Raw genomic sequence first — 26,371 nt, 5'->3', positions numbered from 1 at the left:
AGCAGTCTTTTTCTTTTTGCTTCCAAAACAAATCTGACGCCCTTGCTTGAAGTCCATTCTTAGCGCAAAGTTCTAGTTGACTGCCACGACTAATCCTCTACTGTCCATATTTCAACTTTTGATGGTGAGAAGGACATGTAGTTTTTGACAATCGTGGACACAACAGCGAGTGTGTTTTAAATAAGGTCACTAGATTAAGGCTGAGATAAAGATTTGCAGCACCCTGTAAATATAACTAAAACAAGATCTTTTTTTTTACTGTACAGTTTGATTATTCTGTGTAATATATATATGGTACGAATGGATGCTTCTCTGCTATGAATACAAAAAAAACACGAGGTATTACTTTGGTTTGTGCTCATAACTTCCTGTCAAAGCTGCGCACTGTGGAAAAGCCTAGCAGCTCCGCGAGGGGGAAGGTGCCAGGGAGGGGAGAGGGAGACAAAGCAGATGCAGGTTAGATAGCCCTCTCTCACCTCATTTCCTGGTGCGTGCCTTAACATCCAGACAAACTCCAGCACTGCCATGAAGATTGCCACCAGCAGGCCACACACCAGCACCACAAAGATGCCACCGATGTTCTCCATCCCTAGACCTGGAGAGATGCCGGGATTGGGCGGGATAAGTGTTTTCTGGCATCATCAACCAAGATGTGGATTTAACTGCAGAGACAAACCTTTAGCACGGTGGTCCTCCTCTTTTGGACACTTGCCGCCATCCCACCACTTCCTCTTCAGGATCTCCAAACGATTGTCCTCTTGCAGTTTGAGGATGGCTAGGTCGAACTCGTCACGGTACACTGACCCTGAAGGGAAGAGAAAAGTAAATGAGGGACACGGTACAAACGAAGAGTGACATTTCCTTGACTTCTTCTTCTTCCTTCTCCTCTGGTATGCCATGGCAAATGTGAGAGCGCGTCACTTCACCACGCTTCGCCCGAACCAACAAAACGAAGATTTCAAACCTGAGATTAAGGAGCTTACAATGATCTTCCAATGTTTTACGGTCACGGCGCCATCATCCACTAAAAAGACGGCTTATCTATCCTTTAAACATCAAAGGAATGGAAATTAATCTGTTTACTTTAAGGTGTGTTTGACTCAATCTGAGATCAAAGTGTAAGTAAACCCTGTGTTTATACTCTTGGAGCAGCGAGCATCGCGCAGAAACTGTTTCACATTTCACAGGAACAATATCTCAAATTCCCTCGCTCTTGTCCTCACTTTTCCCATCACAGCATGGCAACAGCTGCTCTATTAAAATCTAGCATTAAAGCTCTCTTAGTTTCTCCCTTTTTGCATCATTTTGCCCCATGATAGCAGCTAGTGGTTTGGCTTTGCTGAGGCTTTACTTTTTTATTCAACTCTCCAATGTGACGTTTATGGTGTATCCTCCAACTAATGCCTCTGCTCTTCATTCAATGAATTATACAGCACATTTAAGCGAAACCATCAGCTCTCTCCTCCGTTGACTTCGTTTTACACTAACTGCCTTGCCCCCGCATTACTCCGGCAAACTGGCTTCTGTCTCTCTGCGGCTTGTATCAGATGTTTCAACTACTTGACCAAGTTTCTCCTTCTTTTGCTTATCCGTCACTTTCAAGTGTCCTCCAATTTTCAACACTTTGTCCTCCACTCACCCAGCGGCATGCCGATACCATAGCCCTTAGTGTCCAACAGTCCTCCAATCTGAGTCAGGTTGCAGTTCCTCTGGCGGTAGTACTCATTCATCGTGCTCTCCAGCAAGTAGGCGTAGTTAGAGTTGAGGACACGGGCAATCCCCTCCTCTGTGCTCTTCACAAACACGCTGGGCTGCTTTGATTGCATGAAGTTCCACATGCGCTGGTACGTCTGGTAGCGGGAGTTCTGCACAGGCGTGAAAGAGCAGATAAGATCAGAAGAAACAGGCACAGAGAGTGAGAGACAGTTAACAAAGCATCTCCTCTTCTGGTTTGGTTTGGTTTGCTTTTTTTTGGACTGATGGAGTGTTACATCAGAGCGCCCCCCCCCCCCCCCCCCCTTTTTTTTTTTTCTATTAGCGCACCTCTTTCCCATTTGAGAAACTTCCGAACAGAAACTTCACTTAACACCTCCACCTGTCTTTTACTTTCTCTCAGCCTGTCTTTCCTGAGTTATTTAAGGTCCAGTGGACTTGAAAGCGCCAAGGAATACAAGGCTAATATCTCTCTTCCCTTCGCCCAATATCATCCTTCACTGTCTCTCTCCCCTCTAACACCCTCTTTTTCTCCTGCTCAGTGTCTTTCTCTTTTTCTCGCTGAGGTCAAATCTCAAAAGATGAAAGAGGATAGCGTGGGACCTGGACAGTGCCCCATCTCCCCGAGGAGAAGGATATTGAATGGTTGTGGCAAAAAAGAGACAGGAAACAGATAAAACCTGTGGTTAGAGGAGGAAGACATAAAGGACAGGAGGGTGACGAAAAGGACAGCTGATAGCTGATCACAGATGACCCATTGACTTCCATGTGCTCTGAAGTGAGCCTGTGCCTACATACAGTGTGTATGTATGTGAGTGAAGATTTAGGAGGATAAACAATGTGGCATATACAGCAATGTGTGTAACTTCTAACCTGGAAGAAGGTCATCGTGGATCCACCGTGCATGGTGCCATATTCTATCGCCGTCTGATCTGCCAGATCATCTACTGACTCTATCGGTACCTCCATCCTCTGCACTGTTAGGAAGGCGGCCAGGTTGGCGGTGTAGGAGGAGATGATGATTAATGTGAAGGCCCACCTGTGTGGGAAAGGCAGCGGACAAGAACATATGTATTCACCTGCAAATGTATGTAAATGGGCAGGCTGACACGTGAAGATAAATGATCTGGGTGGAGGTGTAGAAGGATTAAAATAACTGCGCACCTGAGAGGAGAAGACATGACAGGATATTCAGTAGATGATATGGCGGATGGATTAATGGGTGGATAAAGTTCTAGCTGCAAAGGCGGACAGACAGACACAAACGATGCCTCGTGTGCACACAAATGCACAATCTCACTCTTGAAATCTGGAATCAAGCTTCAAGAATGCGTTACTGATGAATTGCATTCCGTGATGGAGAAACCTGCGCATTGCACCGTGCATCTGGAGCCAATACTAACCACACTCCGCTCACACAACGTGTGGACAGAGCTCTAGGAGCAATGGTGGATCCTTGCTGCATGAAGCCTCCAACTGGGAACCAGAAGCTGTTGCCAAGCGAGTACTGGTTGATCAGCAGGTTGCAGCGTCCCTTTAAACAAGGGTGGGGGTTGTACCATTCATAAGGTGTCAGCCTGTGGGGAAAGAGAGAGTGGGAATGAAAGTTAGATTATGTATTCTGATAAGAGCAAAACTCAAGAGACGGGGAGTGAGAGGAATGGAGATAGGAAGAGGGATGAAGGATGAGGAGAAAACAACTCAGTCAAGTGAGGACAAAGTCACCTTGGCTCTGCAGAGGGAGAACCAACCTGTGCTTCGCTTCTGCCTACTTAAACTGTGAGGATGCAGGTGGTGTAATTGGGGTGCTCAGATATAGCTACAGTTCTGTGACAACTCTGTTCTGTGCTGGGTTGAACCAACGAGCCATGTGACTCACGTGGCAAAGATAGAATTTCTTTCTGAGTCACAAATAATTACAACAAAGTTCAAAAGAAGGACAAAAAACTTTAAACAACCCAGATGTTTAACATATTTCCCACTGTGATCACGGGTGGAAAAATTATTCTTAGTAAACACCTAAAAAAGGAGTACATGTATTATTATCTCCAAAACTGCTACGATTAAACCACCTCACCCAACATTTATAAATGATTTTCATATTACACCAAAGACCACCCGTAGAGCTATCTTTAGAAAACTGGTAAATTTGAAGGTCTTGGTACTTTTAATTTGATTCTGTAAGGTGCTGCAGAATTCAATTAGCATTTTCTTGCATTAAAGCATCTTCATTAGATATACTGTAACCTAGTAATATTTCCATTGCAAAGGAAATTATGATTTTCAGCAGCAGTTGTGGCAGTGCCATCCTTGACCAGCAGGTGGCAATGTGATGCTAGAGACCTGCCACTGGTGGGAGAACGTCTCTTTCTCTGTGATGTTCAAGATCAACCAGAGGCTAAAGAGAAGCGAGAGAACAAACACCTGTTTCCTCCGCCGTATATTGCCCAAAGAAACGTTTTTTTGTGTGCTCTTACTCTCTGTACCCAGTCCATTTGTTTGCCTCATTCTTCTCCTGTCTCTCGCTTATCTGTACAGACTGCATTTTATGGTTGAGCTCCTTACCTGGCCACCAGAAAGAGAATGCAACTGACAGCCAAGTAGGCCAGAAGCATGAAGAGCCAAACACCCGGTGAGAAGGGATCCAGGAAGGAGAAGTAGCCTGGCCTACGTCCCTGGAAGACAACACACACAGAATGACTGGTCTTCTTGGACATAAACTAAAGAAGGAAACATAGAAAGGCGATGATTACTGCATTTCAGTTCTGTTTCCCTTTCTTCCCACCTCCAGTTCGGTGTGTGTTGACCAACATTTACTGGTGCCTGTGTAATTTGGAGAAGATGGAAAAGGTGACTGTGACCGCAAATAAACGGATTTTGATGCGATAAGCATAGGTTTTCCCTGTCCTAAACTGATAGCACTTTAATTATACGAATCTCATTTGCATGTAAACATTCAGATCAGCACTGTATGAAAGCGCAAACTCAGTCTCCCATGGACTGTCAATAGAGTGGCAGAGGCCTGTATGATAATACGACATCACTGATAAGAGGTTTATATCCCGCATTCCAACACTGAAAAAAAAATTCTCACAACTTCCAACAAGCTGTGATAGATACATTATTAGGTTTAGTCGTACAGAATAATCAGAGGTCAAAACTAACAAAAGGCAACATTTTTACTCTCTACAAGTCTGCATGTAGAGAGAAAGAAATGTCAAATAATCAGCTAAACCATTAGAACCACATTAAAGACAAATTCAATTCCATGACCTATAGTTGACTTGCAGTATGACCGGGAGTGGGCAGTGTACACAGGTGGAGGGGGATTAATAGCTCTGGCTTGGCTAAAAAGGCTAGTTGTGCTGAAGCAGCTATGGGGTGTTGCATATAAATGTGCATTGGTAACCAGGAGATAACATGGCTAAAATGAGGTTGGCAGCCAGTAGAGCGATGGGAATATAGGGGCTAATTCCTAATGTTTCATTATGCAACATTGTCCTCTAAATGAAACCAATTACTGGGGAACCACAGTCAGGATGATTGGGCCCGCTTGTTTATATGTGTGTTTGTGCCTGCTCATATTTCACACGCGCACGCTAAGCTTACACCCTTCCCGACCAAATGTCTGCAGGGGAATATTAGCCATTTACACACAAGTGCACGTCCGCCGCCTGTTAATGACTATGAAATGGAGGTGGCTGTCAGGGCCAGCAGGACGCTTAGATAATGGAGGTGATCAAACAACCAACTGTCTAAATGTTGCTATGAGAGGGACACGTTTAGTCGTGTAGAAATTCCTCATTGTCCATTTCTGTGTCAAAGGCACCGCCGTGGAGTCTACGTGAACAAGCCCAAATTGCATTTATGCAAAAAATAAAAAAAATAAAAACTCAATTAAGTATTCCTGCCAGACCTCCTGCGTGCCAAAACGCTGCAGTAATACATTTCTGAGGCCCTCCAAAATTTAATTTGAGGCAAAGAGGTTGAAATTATTTTGGTGGGCATTTGCTATGATAAACGAATCCCCATTCAGAGTTGTGCGGAGATGAAAATTCATTAATGCGTCTGTAATCACTTGCATATTAGCCCGACTCAGTAAAATAGGAGTGGTGCAGAAAGCAGGAGAAGCAGGGGGAGAGAGTTGCCGAATAACTCTGAGCAAGATTCGAATCAGCCTGCCACTCATAACGTATGTCAGTCCACGTTATAGAGTGCAATTGCTTATGACGATGGCGATAGCTGTCTGAGAATGGAATAGTGCAGAGCTGAAACACACAATGGCCATGTCAGAGGTATATGTTGTAAAGTGAGCATCAGTGCCAGGCTGCCTTCGGTTGGCACTGGCATTACTGGAGTAGCAGTAGTATGTGCTGACATGAGTCCTCCTGTTTTGCTGGTCCAGTTTGATGCATGCTGACCCAGCGCTTCGTGAACTGCTGGGCATGCTCGTCCACATGTTAAGTTTTCACCAAGGTGCTATTATTAAGATAAAGATCACTGCAGAGACGTGGGACTAGTGTGCTAACAGATGGCAAAGTGAAGGTGCAAGAGAGCAACTCAGAAATAGAGACGGAGAGAAAGCTAGGACGAGACAACAGGAAGATTACAAGGACAACAGGAAAACAGTAGGAGGTTTGCTGCTTAGAAAGCTCGACTTTGCTGCTTTTATGTATTGGCTTTGAGACTAAGGGACAAAAGTGTTTTACTTTTTTTTTTAAGAGTTAGAAACTGGAACAATCCATAGCTGGAGTAGACAAATTAATGAGCACACAAAGCTTCAGATAAGCTAAATGGAAACTGCATGAAAATGTTTTAAAATCTGTGTGCACATTTCCAAAGATAAGATAGTTTATTCAGTTTTTTTCTGTATCAAAACATTTTAGATTAAACTAAGGACTAGAAAGAGCAAGCTTAATGAAACTCTATTTAATGATGATCTCGTGACATGGAAAAACATGGTGTGTGATCACTCGACTAAAGCTCCACACAGCTCAGCAGTGCTTTAACACCTTTCAGGGCTTTTATTTTACCGTGCCAACTTTACTGTTTTGGCTCACTCGCGCTGATCTTAACTACCTTATTTCCTCTCTGCTCCTGTTCTCATGAATACAATCTGCACCACAATAGCAGAGCGTTTAACAGCTAAGGAGCCATATTTCACCCCTCGGAGTTGGTGTGGACCAAACCAGCGGTAAAGCAATGACTACTGGACTTACATTTGACAAATTGCTGGAAAGGGAAATGCAAGTGAATGCTAATGGTACTTGGGACCTGTCGGATGGATATACCACCTTTATCAAGTGCTTAATATGTAAATGCTCGCTGTGCTGCCAAACGAAATCAATCAAGATGGGTTCAAAATTGCTGTGCCACAAACTGCTGTGCGAACCACTAAACATTGTTTGAGGAGAAGTGCCTCACGGGGCAGGGTGACTCAGGATTTCCAGTGATGTAAGGAAATTGTAAAGTAGAACATATACAAGGGTTTACCTATTTTTCATTCATTTATTCATAAATAAATTATGCATGCAAATACTAAATATTTTTAGTAATTTCTCAGAGACATACTTTACATCACAATCTTATTTAGGTGGTCCAGTCTCTCTTTATATTGGACGATGAGTCTGTGTGTGCATGACAGACTGTCAAGCACCTGTGTGTTTGTGTGTGTGCCTGTGTTTCTAATCTTGTCAGCAGCTGTCTAAACTGTCAGTCATCCACAGCAGGGCAGATACAGTATGTGCTTGGGCAACTGCACAGGGAGCACCCACCACTCAGCACAGAAAAGCACATTGACTGCTTGCTAAGGAAAGCACAGCATCCGTGACTAATCCAGTAGTTACTGTTAAATAGAAGATATACACTCACTGGACTCTATAGGAAGTACACCCTGCTAATACTGGTTTGGACCACCTTTTTGCCTGCACAAGTGCCTTAATTCCTCATGGTGTAGATTCAGCAGGGTGCCTGAAATATTCATCAGGGATTCTGGTCCATAATGACATGATAGCATCGCTAACGTTCTGCAGATTTGTCGGCTGCACATCGTGATGAAAACCCCCCATTCCACCACATCTGTAAGGTGCTCTATGGGATGGAGAGCTGGTGACTTTTGGGGGTCATTTAAGTTCAGTGAACTCATTGTGATGTTTAAAACCAGTTGGTGTTTAAAAAAGAGCCAAGAAAAATATCTTCCACACCATTAGACCATCATGAGCAGTCTGAACCATTGACAGAAGGGAGGATGGAGCCATGCTTTTGTTTCTGTACCATTCGAATATTGCAGTAGAAATTATACCGAACAATGTTCATCTAGTAAGCTGGTGGAAACTGTGGCCTCATTTTCCTGTTCTTCGCTGACAGGAGTGGGTGACCCGGTGTGGTCTTCTGCTGTTGTAGCCCATCTGCTTCAAGGTTAAATGTGTTGTGCATCAGCTGATTAGATATTTGCATTAACAAGCCTTCAAATGACTGTACCTCACAAAGTTGCCGATGAAGTGTAGACTAGAACTAGAAAATAATTAACAAAGTAATAAAATATAAACAGAGTACACCAAGGACCAAATTAGATGTTTACTGGATGAGTGTCTCTTCACAGCGTAAGTACTTGCTGCCATATTTGAATGATTTTTATCAGAGTCAGGGGTATCATTTTATAGCAGTTTTATGGCCATGTTAAGATGATATATATGGGATGAGGCAAATCCCAGGAAGTAAAATAATACACCTGTGGCACAGAGGGCAAAACATCCTCTAAGACCTGCTTTTATGAGTCCATCTCAACAAATAAAATAGTGAAAAATTGCTGCCTTTTTTAGTAGCTATGTGTCCTTTTTTCATCTCAACACACAGATGAAAAACTCATTCATTTTACCTTGCACTGCCCTTGTTCTCTCTCAACTTCCCGCTGTCCCTCCATATTTCCCGCTTCTCCCCTTCTCCGTTACTCTCGGAGGACTGCCTACATGCCAGGAGGGTGGCAGAGGGAGCCGGTGAGGTTATCCAGTTGAGGATTTCACCTAGTCATCTTTCCTCTTGGTATTCATACCACACCGTTGCCCCCTGAGGCTTCCTGCCTGAACACTGACTCACCGAAGGAGACTTCCCATTGTCATTTCAGCTCTCACACTCTCGTCGCTCACTTCCTTGCTCTCATTTCTCCAATATTCCCTAATGTCCTTCTACCTATTTCTTGCTTATTCTCTTTTATGTTGTCTTTCTTCCTGTCCCTCCCTGTGTCTCCCCATGTTCTGCCACCTCCCCCCCCCCCAAGCTCTTTGATAGTGTGTGCATTTCTAATTGTGTTAAAGCTGCCAGTTGTTACGGCTGCTGAGATGGCCGCGGGGGCAATCTGTGGAGAGCAGTTGATTTGGCTGAGGTCACGGGGTCATATTCATAACAACATCCTGCTGCCTCTTGAGCTCACCGGGTTGTCTGGCTTTATGTCTGAGTGAGTTGCACACAAACAAAGCTGTGCTTTTGTGTTTGCTGAAACTCTTCTAACATAACTAAAAAAAAACAAAAAACATACATCACTACTAGTTTTAGGGTTACTTTCAAAATAAAAGAATAAAACTTCCAGTCTGGTGCAAAAGTCTCAAGACACCCCTTATTTCTTTGTATGTTGCTAGGAAAATGGGAAATAGGTAGAGCGGTTTAATGAAACACATGCATCCACGGAAATACAATCTAAAAGGCAAAAACATTCCTAACGAGCTTGAAAGTCAATATTTGATATGAGCAGCTTTATTCTTCACCCTGAACTTTCTCCTGAGGAGTCTTCAGGAATAGTTCTCCAGGCTTCATGGAAGATATTCAAAGCTCTTCTCTTGATGTTGGCTGCGTTTGGTCTGTTCTGTATCAAGATGATCCCACATCTCAAACCAGTCTGAGATGATCTGACATTTGTGACGCGACACATTATCCTGTGGGAAGGAACCCGCAGAGGATGAATGCACAACGGTCATAAAGGGATGAACATGGTCAGCAACAATACTCAGTTTGTACTAAAGGGACCAAACGATGATAAGAAAATATCCTCCACACCATCACACTACCAGCATGCCGAACCTGTATCATTAATTGGCTCAGTTTCTTTATGCTAGTTGAGAGGAGTGGGATCTCAGTATGGTCTTCTAGCCCATTCTGATGCCCAGTTTTTAACTTCAACAGGTCTTTTTTTAGAATATCTACATCCTTAAATGTATGTAGCTGCTGCATGTGAGTGGCTGATTAGAGCCTGTGCATTAATGAGCAGTTGCACAGTTGTACCTAAGCACATATATACACAATTTAATGATATTACACAACCTACTGTTTAGTGTTAAATTTAATATTGATTTATTATGGAAAAAAACTGCATTTAAAAATAACCCTAAATAACATAAGTGGTAAGTTTTTAAATTCCACGAGCTGCGTCTGTGTTTCTGTGCACAGGGTTTCATTTGTTTGTGTAATTTTGTCTGAGGACTTCTGTGGCCAGTGAGTCAATAAAGCTCGTTATACTACGCTCTACCCTCAGGGCAGCTGCTGAATCTGACACAGCTTCTACACACCCCTAATTAACCCCTATGTCTAATTAAGTGGCACTCTTTCTCTTATACACACAAACATGCACACATCCACTCATATACCCTGTTACACAGTCAACGAATTAATGGAGAAGGAACTGGCACAGATTTAAAGACGCTCACAGTGCTGGGATTTTGGCATGCAGCATATGGTTTTTATATTGTACAGATGATGAATGCAAGACAACGAAAGGTTTTTATGAGATGAAGCTGACAGTCGCTTTAGGTAGTGTCTGGGTTCATAACCGCAGTGATTCATATTGCACCGGCTTCTCTTTGATTTGTGTATGAAGCAAATCCGTTTTATTTATAGGGCCTGAAGCTACATGCATGTCAAATACCCCACCATATAAAATACACTATATGGCCTCGAATAGCACCCAACTACAAATCCCCAACCAGACAAGACATTCAGGCGAGACAGCTGAAACATATAGACAGGTAGTGCTCTTCTTATGCAGGCAAGATGCAAGCTGTCTGGATTTTTTTTAGTTTTATTTATTGCAGAGTCAGTGTCCCAGAAATGATAACAGACAGCGGTCCCTTCAGAGAATAGCACGAAGACACAAACTCATTTGACAGGTGATTAAATGTTCTGATTTGCTGCAATTTTGAACACACCACAGAAAACTTGTCTGTGACAGTTGTTGTAGTGGCTGGCTGGGTGGGTGGGTGGTGTGGAGGGCAAGGGAGGGGGTTTGGGGTGTGGGTGGGGTGGAGGCAGTGAAGCGTTAGTTCAAATCTGCACCTGTGTTTCAAACAGGAAATGTACATTTTCAGCAGCTTTGTAACAAGATTACGCTTGACGTTAAAGCTATCGCCTTCACTGAAAATAATGTAAATGTGTGCTTTGAACGCAACAAACATAAAATAAGAATAAATAATGAAAGTGAAAAAACTCTGTGCGTGTGTCTGTGTGTGTGAGAGAGAGCGAGAGTAAGAAAGACATGCAATACTTGTGACAAAGAAGAGAAATGGAGATTAAACTGGCGATAGTGTGCGGATAATTAATACCCAACAGGCAGCTGTATTTTATTGCATTCGCCATTCTTATTGATTGGACTGAAATTTTCATTTAAAGTTTGAAATAAGCAGTATACCCCCTTGTAGAAATCACTGTGCCTCAGATCAATAGTCAGTGGATTAGAACTAAACAAGTGCAGTCACAGAAATTCAAATATCGAATTTTAGAGCATGCTGAGGGACCACTCTGAATCGGATCTAAGAAAATGCCAAGGGGCAATGAGAAAGTAAAGAGAGTGTGAGGAAATGAGGGACAGAGAAAGAGACAAAGAGAGATGATACCTGCACTTATGCCTGTCTTCTTTCCCTCTTATCTTTTCACCTTCCTCTACCGACTTCACACATCTTATCTTAATAGAAACTGCTTTACTCAGGAATTTCAACTGGGTCAAGTCTCTGCTAATTCAACTATTTGGCTCTGTGTGCCAACCCTGTGGGACATAAGCTCCATATCATATCCTCAGGCTGCCACCCGCCTGCCTGCTTCCCAATTCAGAGGTCACATGCTGCCCAGCAGCCCATTTAACGTAGCACCTGCTGCGAACGTCGATTGATTCTCCCCAACTGTTGCCGCTCAATTGAGTGCCTCACTGCCTCACCTATGGGTACTGTGCACAGACTATGGGAAGGTGACACGGTGGGAGATTTACAAGTAGTGGAGACAGGAGCAAGATGGAATGGGAATGTGAGTAAAATGCCCCTTTGGGATGCTACACTAATGTTAGCCTGCGCACGCGCTAGATCACCTCAGCACGGACTGTGGCCAGTGCTACTGTGGCCCCCACAGTGTCACCTTGGGTTTTGGGGGAGGACTGATGATTAATGGGCCACTAAGTGCGCAAACACTGGCTCATTTCCACCAGCACTGCTGTTGTTTCGCTGTTTCTTGCTTGGACTTGCTCTCTGCAGAGAATGGAGGGCATTGCTTGTGAGAATAAGATGGCGAAATCCAATCAGAGAACAAGCAGAAAACAACTGTGAAAGTGTTACATTTATCATTCAGTTCACACCATAAAATGAGCGATCTGGTGCTGGCAGAATGAGGTGGGGGGTGGGGGGCACGGAAACAAAAGGAGGAAATGGGTGGACAAAGGAAAAATGAAAAGAACTTGACACAGAGGAGAAGGATGAAGTGGCAAGTAATGTTGGAGGACAGGGGTAAAGCAGGAAGAGGACCCATGAAAAAACGCAGATGAAAGGGAAAACGAGTAGCTGAGAGGTAAAGAGGCAATAAGGTGTAAAAGGGGAGAAGTTGTGGAGGAATTTAAACGGACTAAGAGAGAGAAAAAGACTCTACAGGCCAGAAGGCAGAGTGCTTCTTTTCCAGGCATTAGACATGCCTGACAGCCTGCTGAGGTTTATCCGCAAGCTGTATGAGAGGCAGTTCGATCAGGTATAATAGGTGTGTGCGGGGGGACTTAACTCACCAGGTGGACGCGGTACATGATGCTGATACCAAGGGTCATGAAAGGCTTGGAGAAGTCAATCACCTTTTCACGCTCTGCTGTGATGGTCAGGCCTGCGACTGCCAGGTCTGCTTTCTGCAACAGGATAAGTAGTATTACTGCATGAAAAGTCCAACTCACACACAGCACAGCACAGCATGGCATAGTGTTTGTGACATACCCAATAATTTGAAGATTTTGAAAAAAAAGAAAGATGAGGATGACATAAGAAGTGGGCTACTGGTTTGCTAATTCCCTAATAATGCCCTTTTTGTATCCTCTAGGCTTTTTGTCCACCAATACGGCTATCCGTGATGGGGATAATCCGGCACTGGCATTGTGTGTGTGTTTGTGTGTGTGTGTGCAGTGCACGAGAGAGCTCAGGGTAACCATTGTGGCTGGCCAAGGGAGCACTGTCAAGACAAATCACTCGACAAAGCAGAGGCTAGTAAAACACAGAGACACACACACGTAGAAATGGTCAATGCAGCTGAATGCTGAATGGCTCTGTACTAATAATACAGGCCAGCAAAGTGCAACTGCAAGGGATTTTTCATCTCCCTGAGGAGCAAAGAGTGAAAGCAGCAATGCATTCCTCTTTGTCTGCTGCAGGAGGACTAAGAGGATTGGGGACATAGAGGGGAATGGGAGAATGAGGAGCAGGGAGCTGTGCTGCAGCACTGCAGACACTAGTCAAAATCCACAACATACTGTTTCTATGTCAAGGAACGAGGAGGGCATCTGACATACATAACATGCACACATCCAAGGCGCGTCATCCATTTCGATGTCATGTTTTTCTATAATCACTCTGACCTTCAGAAGAGGCCTCAAATGCTTCATCTAGAAACCCCCAGTCTGACTCCGTCTGTGCTTCAATTAATACTCTGCACTTCACATTTGCATCTCTTTAACCTCACGGCAGCCTTTACTCCACACTGAGGCCTAGTGTCTCCTGCTGCCCTACTCTCAGCCTGCAGGCGCTGACCCGAGATTATCATCTGTTCCCAGCCTCCTGTCTCGTTTCTGACCGCTGTTTGAAAGGCTGATTGCCTGCTCCCAGTGCTGGAAGGAATCCAAATACAGCAAATGACCATCGAGGCAATTTTAACAAAGAAAGTAACAGATCCTTTGAAAAATGAACACACAGTTGTAACATCAAGTGAAATATTTACGTGGCGATGGAATATTAATATTGATTACCGGATTCTTCTGCCTCCCTGCTGTTATGCCTTCTAGTATGTAAGAAAAGACACAGTGTAATGTCGCCTGTTCAATATTGCATCATACCCGTTTCCACTTGCATTCAATCAGATCATGCTAAGCCAGTAAAAAGGATGCGAAACTGAACGTGAGAGATGAATTAAACATGACCCTTGAGGATTTAGCATTTGACTTAGACTTTAAATTTTGGTCTTTAGAGATGCTGTATGTCTCTGTTCTCTAATCGCAGCACTGTGGATTAGGTAACCGGCACATACTGTACTTAGACTTGTGTCTGGGTTCTTCTTGGCCTGACTCATTGTTAGCTTAGGCTGTCTGACACCCGTCAGACTAATCATCCTCATCCTCAATGAAATCTTGCTCAGTCTGAAAGGTACTGGCAGGGAGACGGGTATCTGTTGTCCAAAATATCCTGATGCTGTCTTCCTTTGCTCCTACCAAGTGTATAACACCCCTCTTCCTCCATTTTCCTTTCTTTACCTGTCCTTTCAACTTGTAGCCAAGGCCTGTATATTTTCCCACAATCCTCTTACACTGCCATCCTTCCTGTTCTTTTCTATGCCTTTAACCAAACACTCCGAAGCCTTTCTGTCTACTGTGTAACTTCCCTGCAGATGCCACCTTTACCATGAAAATCCCTCTCAACCATGCCAATCCACGGCTCAAGCTGATGTCAGAGACACATGTCGACTTCACCCATGGCCGTTCTGAAGGTCAACCTTCCAGAGGCAAGTTATACATGGATGTAGGGGGGAGATGGACTGTGACAATAACAAGAGCAGGCAGTGTACGCGTTACATACTTAATGGCTTTGCCCTCCATTAGCCCACAGAATTAAGACAGATCACCTCTTAGGACTGACTTAACACTTGTCTGTTTCACTCACCCCGCCCTCTTAATTTTTTAACAGCTCTTTTACTTCTTTCCCCTCTCCCTCTCATCCCTTATATAACCTTATCTGCCTGTTAACAGCCACGTACAGCAAATAATATAAGGGCTCACTCAGAGATTTAACAGCAACAAGACTGATCCAGGAGGAAAGTCTATTAAGGTCAGTTCAGCTAAAGCGGCTGGCAGGAAACAAGCCACCAACAAGCTGTGACTACTTTGAAAAATACAATACTTAAGCTGAAAAGGCCAACTGCTGAATGAAGGAAGGGGGCTATATGATATGAAGGAAATGTGCTGTAAATTATGTGAAAGCTGAGCAATACACTTTGGGTTTGTTTCTATGTTTCTCTAAGAAGAACAATACAGTGGTATCCACACAGCTATGGTGAAAATCTTGTTTTAAAGGAAAAGTTGTAAGTTGTAGAACCACCTTTAGGAACAGCTGGAAGTAATGGCTTTCTGCATGTCTTTGGAAGAATTTAGTCCACTCTTCTTTACAATGTTGATTCTGTTCATTGATGTTTGAAGGCCTTTTTTTATGCACAGATCTCTTAAGGTTCCACACAGCATGGTTATGGCTGACTTAATAACTGCAAGCCCAGGTCATGTGCACTAATCATCACCTATCGACTACCATGCTTCATGTTAGATGTTTGTGCTGATCTGCTGAGTGTGGTTTTTGACAAACATGGTGCAGTACATCATGGGCAGACTTCTTCACTTTAGTCTTGTCTGTCAAAAGGACATTGTTCCAGAAGTCTTGTGGTTTGTTCAGATGCAACATTGCAAACCTATGCTTAGACTTCTTTTCAGAGAGAAGAGACTTTCTCCTGGAAACCCCTCTAAACACTTAAACCTCTACAGCACAGTGTTGCCCTAGAGCAACAGAAAGTCTTTTTAAGCCTCATGACCTGTACGTGTGAAGTTAAATGATGGAAACCAATGAACCATGAAATTTTGCATGCCCAGAAATTCTTTTTGTTGCCTCGGGCAACGTAGTGCAATCAGGGGAACTTTGAGGGAGATTTTGATAACATTGTGTTTGTATGTAATGATATGTTATTTCATGCATTCGTGCGCAAATTTGTGCACATTTCACATGTTGCTGATGTGATGCTTCTTGCTTAGTGGGAGGCCATCAAAAGCTTTCTCCATATGAGCAACAACAGTTGCCTAGTCCTTGCTGGATCATTTCAAGTCAGTTTTAATTATATAGTGCCAAATCACAATCACATCAGATGGTATTCCACACAGTTGTGAAGTTTACATTGGGAAGGCTGTCCAACCACCTGAGCTTCCGAGTTGAAATGTGGTCCAAAATACAAAATTGCATGAAATCTGTGCAAAGAGTTCGAGCCATTAGTGGGATATCTCAAAATTATGACGACAGGAGGAAGAAGCAGAGTCCCAGAGCTCCCATTCCAAATCAGAATCTCATCACAGACAATATATTATAATATATCACTTTGGCCAACAGTATGTGATAACCCCATCACCCCAACCGATTAAGGCTGCCCCTCCCTGATTCTAGTTCTGCTGGAGGTTTCTTCCTGTTAAAAGGGAGTTTTTACTTCCTACTGTAGCCAAGTGCTTGATTATAGGGGGTCATCTAATGTCAGGGTTTTCTCTGTATTGTTGTAGGTTCGTGACATTACAATATACCACCTTGAGGTAATTGTTGTGATTTGGCACAATACAAGTAAAACTGAACTGAACTGAACAAGGCAAGATGCAGGGTTCCTGGGTGCACAGAAAAACCAAAAGTGATGTGTATAAAGTGTAATGCCCACCTCAGAAGAACTGTTTTGGTAAGTTTCACACAGACTGACAGTCTCACAACAGTATAATCAATATGACATGATATTGCACAATTTGAACCTAAGCCTGCATCAAATCATTTATGTAAATATGTTTCACGTCTTTTCAATTCTTTGTTTCAACATTGGTCGACATTTTTGGAAGATTTGCTGAGGTCTTTTTGCTTTCTAAAAGTTGTGTGATGAATTATGAGATAATAATTTTCTCTGTGGTTTTATACCATTGTTGCACAAAAAAAATATCTTGGCAATAAAATGGCCTGAAATGAGTCAGAAAATGATGTTCAGCATGTACCATCAAAATGTGTGCAGTAGAGGGTTCAGGCATTTAACATGCTAACTGAGGCCTGTAGAGTCTGAGATACAGCTCTTGTTTTCTTTCTTTTTTTTTTGTAGTTTCTCTAAGCATTGCATGATTTGACTCTGGGGTGAATTTACTTGGATGTCTGTCTGCCTGGGAAAAATGGCAAGTTCCTTTTACTTGTGAATCCTCTTTCTCAATGTAGAATGATGGACAGGAGCAATTACTTCTTTTATTGATGTCATTCCTTTTTGGCATTGTGTTAACACACACCTGAATGCTTCAGAACAAGCTGCCAAAACTTCTGCGTTTACAGAGATGCTTACGCTTGCTGATGATCCATTAATAAAACGCATTTGATTAGCAGCATCTGGCTGCTTAGCTTTTCACAGGACTGCATAGACACCTGTAAAAACTTTCTGTCTCACACATATGCGAAGGAGAAAACATAATCATTTATAGTGATATGGTTTGTTTGTTGGCAATATTATTGTCTATGCATATGCAAATATTTACATACTCTTGAGATTAACTCTCCAACCATGCCCGTCCATGTTCCGTTAGCGCCGGGAACACCGTAGACGCCGTCCCCCACCAGCCGGATGCGATACTTAAACTTGAGAATGTCTGCCAGCTCCTTCAGCATGTCCACACAGAAGCCCTCATAGCGGTCATTTCCCTCGAGTTCTTGGTGGTTCTGTCGGAGCATCACATACGGATTCTCCTGAAAAAAACAAAGGATTTGCGTTGCATTAGATCTCATGATTTTTAAGTGTGACAGCAATACAGAATTTTAGTTCTAGTTCTTCTTAACGTCTCTCTCTAAACCCCTTTACTCCTAAATAATGAAGTAATTGCCAGAAAATTATTATTTTTTTAACTGGAGTGTTAAAATACAAAAAATAAGTTAGTTATCATTTTCCATATATGAGTTAAAATTTTTACACTTTTTACTGTATTCAGCATTTTTGGGTAATTTATTACCAAATCACCCAAGTCTTCCTTTAATGATCAATATCATTATTTTACTAAGCCTATCTAAAGATTTTGCAATGAGCAAGAATGGTGGAAGCATCCCACATGTCCTTTAGAGGTCACGGTTCACGTTGTTTACTGCCTTCAATGAAAACTGAGATTTGTGGCTCTGAAGCAGAGCCAAGCACTGAAATCAGCAACAAGGCAGGAGCGTGCTAATCTGTTGTATTAACCAAAAACTGGATATTTTTCTTCTGATATCAGTCATACACATACACCTATTTACAACCTGTCTTTTAGCGAACCAACTCTCTGTTCGGCTGTCTGTTTATTTATGTCTTGTTTTGTCATTTAGTTGATGCTGTAGGAAGATTTAAAGAGCCCTGCAGTGATGTATTTTGGAGCCAACCTTATTGTGCTATTTTTCAAATAATGCAACTGTCAGACTGGTGTGCTCAGGCTCCACTACATCACAAAAAAGACAGTGTTATGTACTTTTCCATCCCACTATCCCTGAACTTAGCTCGTGATTCCAGATAAACTAACTTTGTTTGGCAACTTGGCATCAAATAACGATGATTAAAGGTATCTAAACATTTTCTATCACTCTTACTGAAAACTAAAAGCTTTTTACAACAAAGAAAATATATGTGTTATTGAGTGCTTTTAACAATGCAGAAGGTTTTAATTGTAGCTTATTGACTCGTTTTAACATAAATGCCTTCAGCGTATAAGACAGCCACGCGTGTAGACAACTGTGACATGGTTCAGGAGGGTAAAGCATAAACAGGAATAAGTGGTGCTGTATTTCGAGAGCTGGGAATGGGAGTGAAATGGTTTTGTCACTGCCACAGCTGGAAACACTTTGTAGGGTAGCTGGTTGACTACTGACGAATTTGTGCTGAATTTGGAGGCACTTGAAAACTCGGTGCACATCAGGTGGCGTAACAGTTATTAGTACTAAGACTCGCAATGTTGTCATAGCAACTGTTTGGCTCCACCTGTAAGGAGGGGTGAGGGTGGACATCATGTTAATACTGTTGATTGAACAGCGTTGCTTCTTTCTTGGAGGAACCGGACAGTAGAACCAACGCTGCACATCCTGCACTGCTGTGATAAGACTGACAACAAAATGACTGCTGATCAGCTGCCTGTGTCTGCACCGCTCTTCCCCAAGAATCTGCATACGGATTCATTTTATCTAACCAGGCTCGCAGTTTGATTAAACAGACATGCTGTTCACTGACAACAGCCTCCAGTGTTTTATAGCAGCAAAACAGAAAGAAGTTGACACAGACAGGATTACAATATGCAGTAGTGTGAGAGTAAGTGGGTTGGCGCGTTTAGCCACCCCCCCTAAATTTCATGACTGAGTCTGCTAGGCCTCATCCATGACTTAAAGTCATAAATAAAATGCACCCTTTTGCTGTGCGCGTGTGTCACTGTTGCCTTTTGAAGTATTTTTAATTGATTATCAGAGTAATATTACAGCAGACATTGGCTAGACATTAGAGCTGTGCATCATACCATCAGCAGGCTTTTATGTGACAAAAAAAGTGATAATAACGATATAGCAACATTTAAATTCTTTTTCATTCATTTAAAGCACTTCAATTCCCTAGTGCGCGCACAACAAAACAAGCAGTGTGTCAGCCTCTGATGGTAATTAGTACCTAAAAAGGGACCTACTTCAACAACCTCCAACAAGACACAGTACTTTTCAAGACATGCAAGAAACCAGTTCCCACTAAAAGGGTTAAAGCAAACTTGTTTCACCACTTCAGGCAAAAGCACACCATTGAATACAACCAGGTTATGACAGCATACAGGGAGTGCAGAATAGGCAAGTTGTATTTTTGAGGAATAATTTTATTATTGAACAACAACCATGTTCTCAATGAACCCAAAAAACTCATTAATATCAAAGCTGAATGTTTTTGGAAGTAGTTTTTAGTTTGTTTTTAGTTTTAGCTATTTTAGGGGGATATCTGTGTGTGCATGTGACTATTACAGCTTGGAGTAAGACAACATGCATGAAGAGGATGATGTGGACAAAATACTCATTTGCCTAATAATTCTGCACTCCCTGTACAAGGATAAGATCACATCTGGTGATGTGTGACCCAGAAGTAAACAAATCACTCATCGACACTGGAGCGTTTGCTTTTTACACTCCACATGACATAAGTGCAAACGGTGGATAGAATTACTGATGCAGCTACATATTGTTTTGCCAATGATATGATATCAATCCAGGTGGTGGAAAAGGAGCAACTGGTTAAAAAACTCGACCAAAGATTGACATTGCAGGGAGGAAATATTTTTCAATTTCAGTTTTATTATGTGACATCGCAGGCTTGTGAAGAGTTACTGTAATTGCTACTGCTGCTGCTGGCACCTCCTGGCAATAAATTCACACTTTGAATTAGGTTGTCAGTCATCAATGACAACAACTCACTGGAAGAGAAGGATGGGAAATGCCCTTAATCCTGTTTGCACTAATAATAAAAACAACTACAGATTGGGATTAAACAAAACAAAAACAAAACAGGTGACTGAAGAAGACAAACCCTCGGTACATCATGGGAATCCCCCAGCAGCCTAAACCTACTGCAAGAAACTAAGGGAGGATTCAGGGTCACCTCATCCAACCCTAACTATATGCTTTAGCAAAAAGGAACATTTTAAGACTAATCTTAAAACAGAGAGGGTATCCGTCTCCTCAGTTGAAAATGGAAGCTGGTTTCACAGAAGACGGGCCTGAAAGCTGAAGGCTCTGCCTGCCATTCTACTTTTAATAAAATAACTAAATAAGTCCAGAGTCTGCGAGCGAAGAGCTCTAATGGCGTGATATGGTAATAAAGTCATTAAGATAAGATGGGGCCTGATTATTCAAGACCTTGTATGTGAGGAGCAGGATTTTGAATTCGATTCTGGATTTTTACAGGGAGCCATTGAAGAGAAGCCAGTATAGGAGAAATATGCTTTCTTTCTAGTCCCTGTCAGTATTCTTACTACAGCAGTTTGAATCAACTGAAAGCTTTCAGGAAGTTTTAAGGACATCCTGATCCTAGAAGTAATGAATGAACTAGTTTTTTCAGCATCACTCTGAGACAGGATGTTTCTAATTTTGGGCGTTTCTAGTTTTGAAGATATTGCGCAAATGGAAGAAAGCACTCCCACATATTTATTTAATATGCACATTAAGGACATATCTGGTTCAGATTCCTCACAGTGTTACTGGAGGCCAAGGTAATGCATCTGGTTAGATACCATATTTCTATATTTTTAAGCCCGAGTACAATAACCTCTGTTTTATCTGAATTATCTGAAGCAGAAAACCAGAGGTCATACAGGTCTTTATGTCTTTAAGACATTTCTATTTTAAGACATCTGGCTTCATGGATAGATAAAGTGGGGTGTCATCTGCATAGCAGTGACAATGTATGCTATGCCTTCTAATGATATTGCCTAAGAGAAGCATTTATAATGAAAACAGAATTGGTCCAAGCACTGAACCCTGTGGAACACCATAATTAGGTAACACTTTATGCAATCTGTAACCTCAGTGTGTAAAGAGGACTCTCCACTTACATGAACAAATTGGTGTCAATTAGATAGATACAATTCAACCACTGCAGAGCAGTACCTTTAATACCTACAGCATGCTCCAATTGCTGTAATAAAATATCATGTTCAACAGCACTGAGCGCTGCACTGAGGTCTAGCAGGTCAAGCACAGAGATGAGTCCACATTTTGTACTGCTTTCAATTTCTGTGCGCACAGCGCGATCATACACTCGGTATGACAGACAGACGCTTCTGGAGCTACGTTCGTCAGCCAGTTTGGACTTTACAGCGGGTTTCGACTCCGTGGACGCTCTGCTGCCTGGGATCCTTTGTTTACTTGCGCGACATAGAGGGAAAACAAAGAGGGGGAAACGCGGAGTTTTGTGCCGAATGCGACAGAGAAACAGCAAGCCACCTCTCCCCAGCATCCTGCTCGCGAATCTCCAGTCTCTGGACAACAAACTTGACGAGCTGCGTGCACAGATTAAACACCAACAAGACATCAGGAACTGCTGCGTTCTGGCCTTCACAGAGACATGGCTGGAGCCCAGCGTCCCCGACTGCGCCATCACGCCGGATGGATTCAGTGTTTACCGGGGAGACCGAACGAAGGACTCAGGCAAGAAAAGGGGAGGAGGGGTGTGCTTTATGGTTAACTCCTTGTGGGCTAGAGATGTGTGTATCTTAAAAACTTACTGCTCTCAGAGCCTCGAGCTGCTGACCATTAAAGTCAGGCCTTTTTACCTCCCGAGGGAGTTCAGCTCAGTTCTCCTCTCAGCTGTTTACATTCCTCCACACGCTAATAAAGCTACGGCTATGGACGAACTGTATGACATCATTACTGGACTCGAGAACAAAAATCCAGAAGCTGCCTTTATTGTGCTGGGTGACTTCAACAGAGCCAACATGAAGAAGGTTCTCCCCATATACTATCAGCACATCTCCTTCCCCACAAGAGGTGATCAAACATTGGACCACTGTTACACTCCATTCAAAGAGTGCTACAAACCCCTCCCCCGCCCAGCTTTTGGTAAGGCAGACCATTGTTCTGCTGCTGCCTGCATACAGACAAAGACTGAAATAGGAAAAACCAGCTTCCAGGGTTATTTACAAATGGGACAGTGAGGCTGAGGAGGTCCTGCAGGACTGCTTTGACACAACTGACTGGCAGATATTTGTGGATGCAGCTGATGGCAACATCAATGGCACAGACTCTGTCATTGGATATATTGGAAAGTGTATGGATGATACCATCACAAAAACCACTGTCCGCATATATCCAAATCAGAAACCCTGGGTAAATAAAGACGTTCGCGCCAAGCTAAAAGTGCGGACCTCTGCCTTTAACTCCGGGGATGCTGATGCATATAAAGCAGCCAGGTACGACCTCCGAAAGTCCATAAAAAAGGCCAGAAAGGACTACAGGGACAAAATGGAGTCCAGCTACCACAGCTTTGACACCAGGCGACTGTGGAATGGACTGCGCTGCATCACTGACTACAAGAAGGTCAACACAGGCAGTGTTCAGCCCACTGCATCTCTTGCAGACGAGCTTAACAACTTCTATGCTCGTTTTGACGCAGACAACAGAGAGCAGATCCTCTACCCTCAGGAGGACAGTGAGGCTGCAACTTTAACTCTGAAAACAGAAGCTGTGAGATGGACCTTTAAAAAGGTAAATCCTCACAAAGCTCCAGGACTGGACGGCATCCCAGGCCGGCTACTCAGAGTGTGTGCAGACGAGCTGGCAGAGGTGTTCACCAACATCTTCAACCTCTCCCTGAGGCAGTCAGTGGTCCCCACGTCCCTCAAAGCATCCACCATCATTCCCGTTCCCAAAAAATCAGTGGTCTCCTGTCTGAATGACTACCGTCCTGTTGCACTGACATCCGTCATCATGAAGTGCCTGGAGCGGCTGGTGAAAGGTCACATCTGCTCCTCCCTCCCTGACACACTGGACCCTCTTCAGTTTGCCTATCGGACAAACAGAGCCACAGAGGATGCCATCGCCCTGGCAACACACACCACCCTCACTCACCTGGAGAAAGGGAATACATATGCAAGGATGCTCTTCATCGACTACAGCTCGGCATTTAACACCATCATCCCCTCGAAACTTGCCACGAAGCTCGTCGACCTTGGGCTGGGAACACCAATCTGCAGATGGATTCTAAACTTCCTCACAAACAGGCCCCAGGTGGTGAGAGTTGGTAAGCACACCTCCTCATCACTCATCCTAAACACAGGTACGCCACAGGGTTGTGTGCTTAGCCCCCTCCTATATTCCCTGTTCACACACGACTGTGTTGCTAAACAAGAGTCCAACATCATCATCAAGTTTGCGGCTGACACAACCATCATAGGCCTCATCACAGACAATGATGAGACGGCCTATAGAGAGGAGGTGATGGCACTGTACGAGTGGTGCCTGGAAAATAACCTGACTCTCAACATCAGCAAAACTAGAGAGATGATAGTGGACTACCGGAAACGACCAGTCAGAGAACACCAGCCCATCCACATCAACGGTGTCAAGGTCGGAAGGGTCAGCAGCTTCAAATTCCTTGGAGTCAACATCATTGAGGACTTCTCCTGGACCCTTCACACAGACACTGCTATCAGGAAAGCTCGCCAGCGGCTTTACTTCCTGAGGAGGCTGAGGAAGTTTAGCATGAATGCCAACATCACCTCAAATTTTTACAGGTGTGCAATTGAGAGCTTGCTGACGAGCTGCATCACAGTTTGGTACAGAAGCTGCTCTGCCAGCAGCCATAAATCACTACAGAGGGTGTTGAAGGCAGTAGAGCACATCATTTAGTCATCTTTTCTCTTTTACCATGTCTCTCTAATATTTTGCTCCTTACTATTTTTCTATTTTTTTTTAATTATTTTATTTTATTATATTTTCTCCTACTGTATTATGCTGCTGAGTGACTGCTGCTTGTCAAACACATTTCATTGCAATGTTGACCCTGTGCTAACTTGCATATGACAAATAAAACTGAAAACTGAAACTGAACTGTCAGAGGCCATAAGAAGATCATTTGTAACCTTCACTAAAGCTGTTTCTGTGCAGTGATGAGCTCTGAAACCTGACTGAAACTCTTCAAATAAACCATTCCTCTGCAGATGATCACTTATTTGTTTTCCAACTACACTTTCAAGAATCTTTGAGATAAAAGGAAGGTTAGAAACTGGTCTATAATTACAATTGAAGAAAAAGAGTCTAAATAAATATCAGTTGTATGGAAAGTAGCTGTACATAATGTTACATCTGTGAGATGGTTGCAAGTAATTTTTTCTCTTATGGCTAAAATATTAACAAGACAACCTATGTGGGAGTAGCGTTCAGGTAGCTGTTAGCTCATTAACATCTTTTAACTGTAAAACCAGTCTGGCCTTATGTAACATCAGTAAATCCTTTCATTTAAGTGTGCATGAGCGATAATATTAACTGCTGAAGCTTAAGAGCAACTTGTAGTCACTCCTCCCTACAATTGCATAGCAAAGAAACAGTAACTTGAAAGGATGAATGTATTGGTTGCTGCTACAACACTTAATTAGGGAAAAACGAATTCACTTTCAAGCTTCTCGTTGATTTATGTGCCGTACCATATTTATTATATATGTCTTGTGTCATTAGAAAGCCCAGTCCCTTAGAGTAAGGCTAGAAAATATTGCCTTGTATCTCTCCATCCCACAGCGTTGACCTGGTTAAGTACACACTAATATAATCAGACCTGGAAACATCAATCACTCCAGTAAAAACCCCACAGCAATCAATAACACAGCAGGCTGTCTGACTGTTATCTAGCCAACACGTTTCTCTGCTTTTATGCCTCTGCTTTTTCTTCATTACTTTTCCTTGGTTTCAATTTATCCTTCTTTCTCTGAGCTTCCAGTTTTTCTATAAAAATGTCCGGTCGAAGCCGTACAACAATCAGTGCTCAGCTGCAGAAATAGAAACGCAACTGCTCTTAAAAAGTCTGACTTGTCCAAAAAAACCCAGAACCCAAACAGACACTGAAAAAAGCGAAAAGACCACTTCCAATAAAAAGTTGTCAATAAAAAAGTCGAGAACAAAATAATATATATATATATAAACGATATAAAAGCATGAAAGGCCTATACAAAATTACTAAAGGAAATTCTATGTGCCATCTTTTGCACACCACAGGAAAACAGCCATATAAAGCTATGAGTTTGAAGCTATAAAGAAATGCAGACTTTTAAAGCAGCCTCTTATTCCCAAGCCATGAGGAGTCTGGTTGCAGACTGATAATGTCAGTGGAGGAAAAACACTTTTACATATGCACAAGCAAGTGCGCACACACAGGCTGCCAGGTGCACTGGTGGGTGTTGTTCACATTCAGCTTCAGACACCACAGTGGAGTTTCCACTTTCTAAAACCTCAGGGTGTTCAAGATGTCTTCAGACAGCCCCTCCTCGCTTTCCTCTGCTGTTTTCTTATCCTTCTAAAACTTGCTCTCCTGAGCACAGCAAACTGGCAGCTGAGATATAATTCTCTCACCGCGGCTGTGAAGTCCGTTTTGAAGAAGAGCCGCCGACGCCCTGACAATATTCGTTAAAAATACTGGGTCATTAGAAAAGAGGCCAGGTCACGTTAATTTTTCATAAAGCCACTGCGACAAAACCGTTTTGCTCTTTACAACAAATACAAATACGCCCAAGTTGGAAAAAGAAAGAAGGAGTACACATAAACTCTGAGAAATGGGGTCAGATCTCGTGTCTCTGTCTGCAAATTCATGTGCACATGCCTCAGTGCCTCTGAGCCTGTGTGCCAGTAAATCTGCCTCCGTGTCTGCTTTTATCAGCCGG

At 42.9% G+C, this 26,371-nt stretch overlaps 1 protein-coding gene across 2 annotated transcripts in view; it reads right to left on the bottom strand.

Annotated features, from left to right (window-relative positions):
• grik4 (glutamate receptor, ionotropic, kainate 4) overlaps positions 1-26,371 on the bottom strand; it is a 384,934-nt gene that overhangs the window by 5,837 nt on the left and 352,726 nt on the right. For both annotated transcript variants that reach the window (XM_082502815.1, XM_082502816.1), the window contains 8 exons: positions 17,508-17,711; positions 12,737-12,850; positions 4,279-4,388; positions 3,117-3,290; positions 2,587-2,752; positions 1,640-1,865; positions 677-805; positions 477-595 (listed from right to left, as the gene is read on the bottom strand). In XM_082502815.1, the coding sequence (XP_082358941.1) occupies positions 477-595; positions 677-805; positions 1,640-1,865; positions 2,587-2,752; positions 3,117-3,290; positions 4,279-4,388; positions 12,737-12,850; positions 17,508-17,711 (1,242 nt within the window). The remainder of the gene's footprint in view (positions 1-476; positions 596-676; positions 806-1,639; positions 1,866-2,586; positions 2,753-3,116; positions 3,291-4,278; positions 4,389-12,736; positions 12,851-17,507; positions 17,712-26,371) is intronic.

This window comes from Aulonocara stuartgranti (genome assembly GCF_965226115.1).
Source record: "Aulonocara stuartgranti genome assembly, chromosome: 14".
Taxonomy (NCBI): Eukaryota; Metazoa; Chordata; class Actinopteri; order Cichliformes; family Cichlidae; genus Aulonocara; species Aulonocara stuartgranti.
The sequence above is the reverse complement of the archived record's forward strand: the minus strand, read 5'-3'. Positions and strand labels throughout refer to the sequence as shown.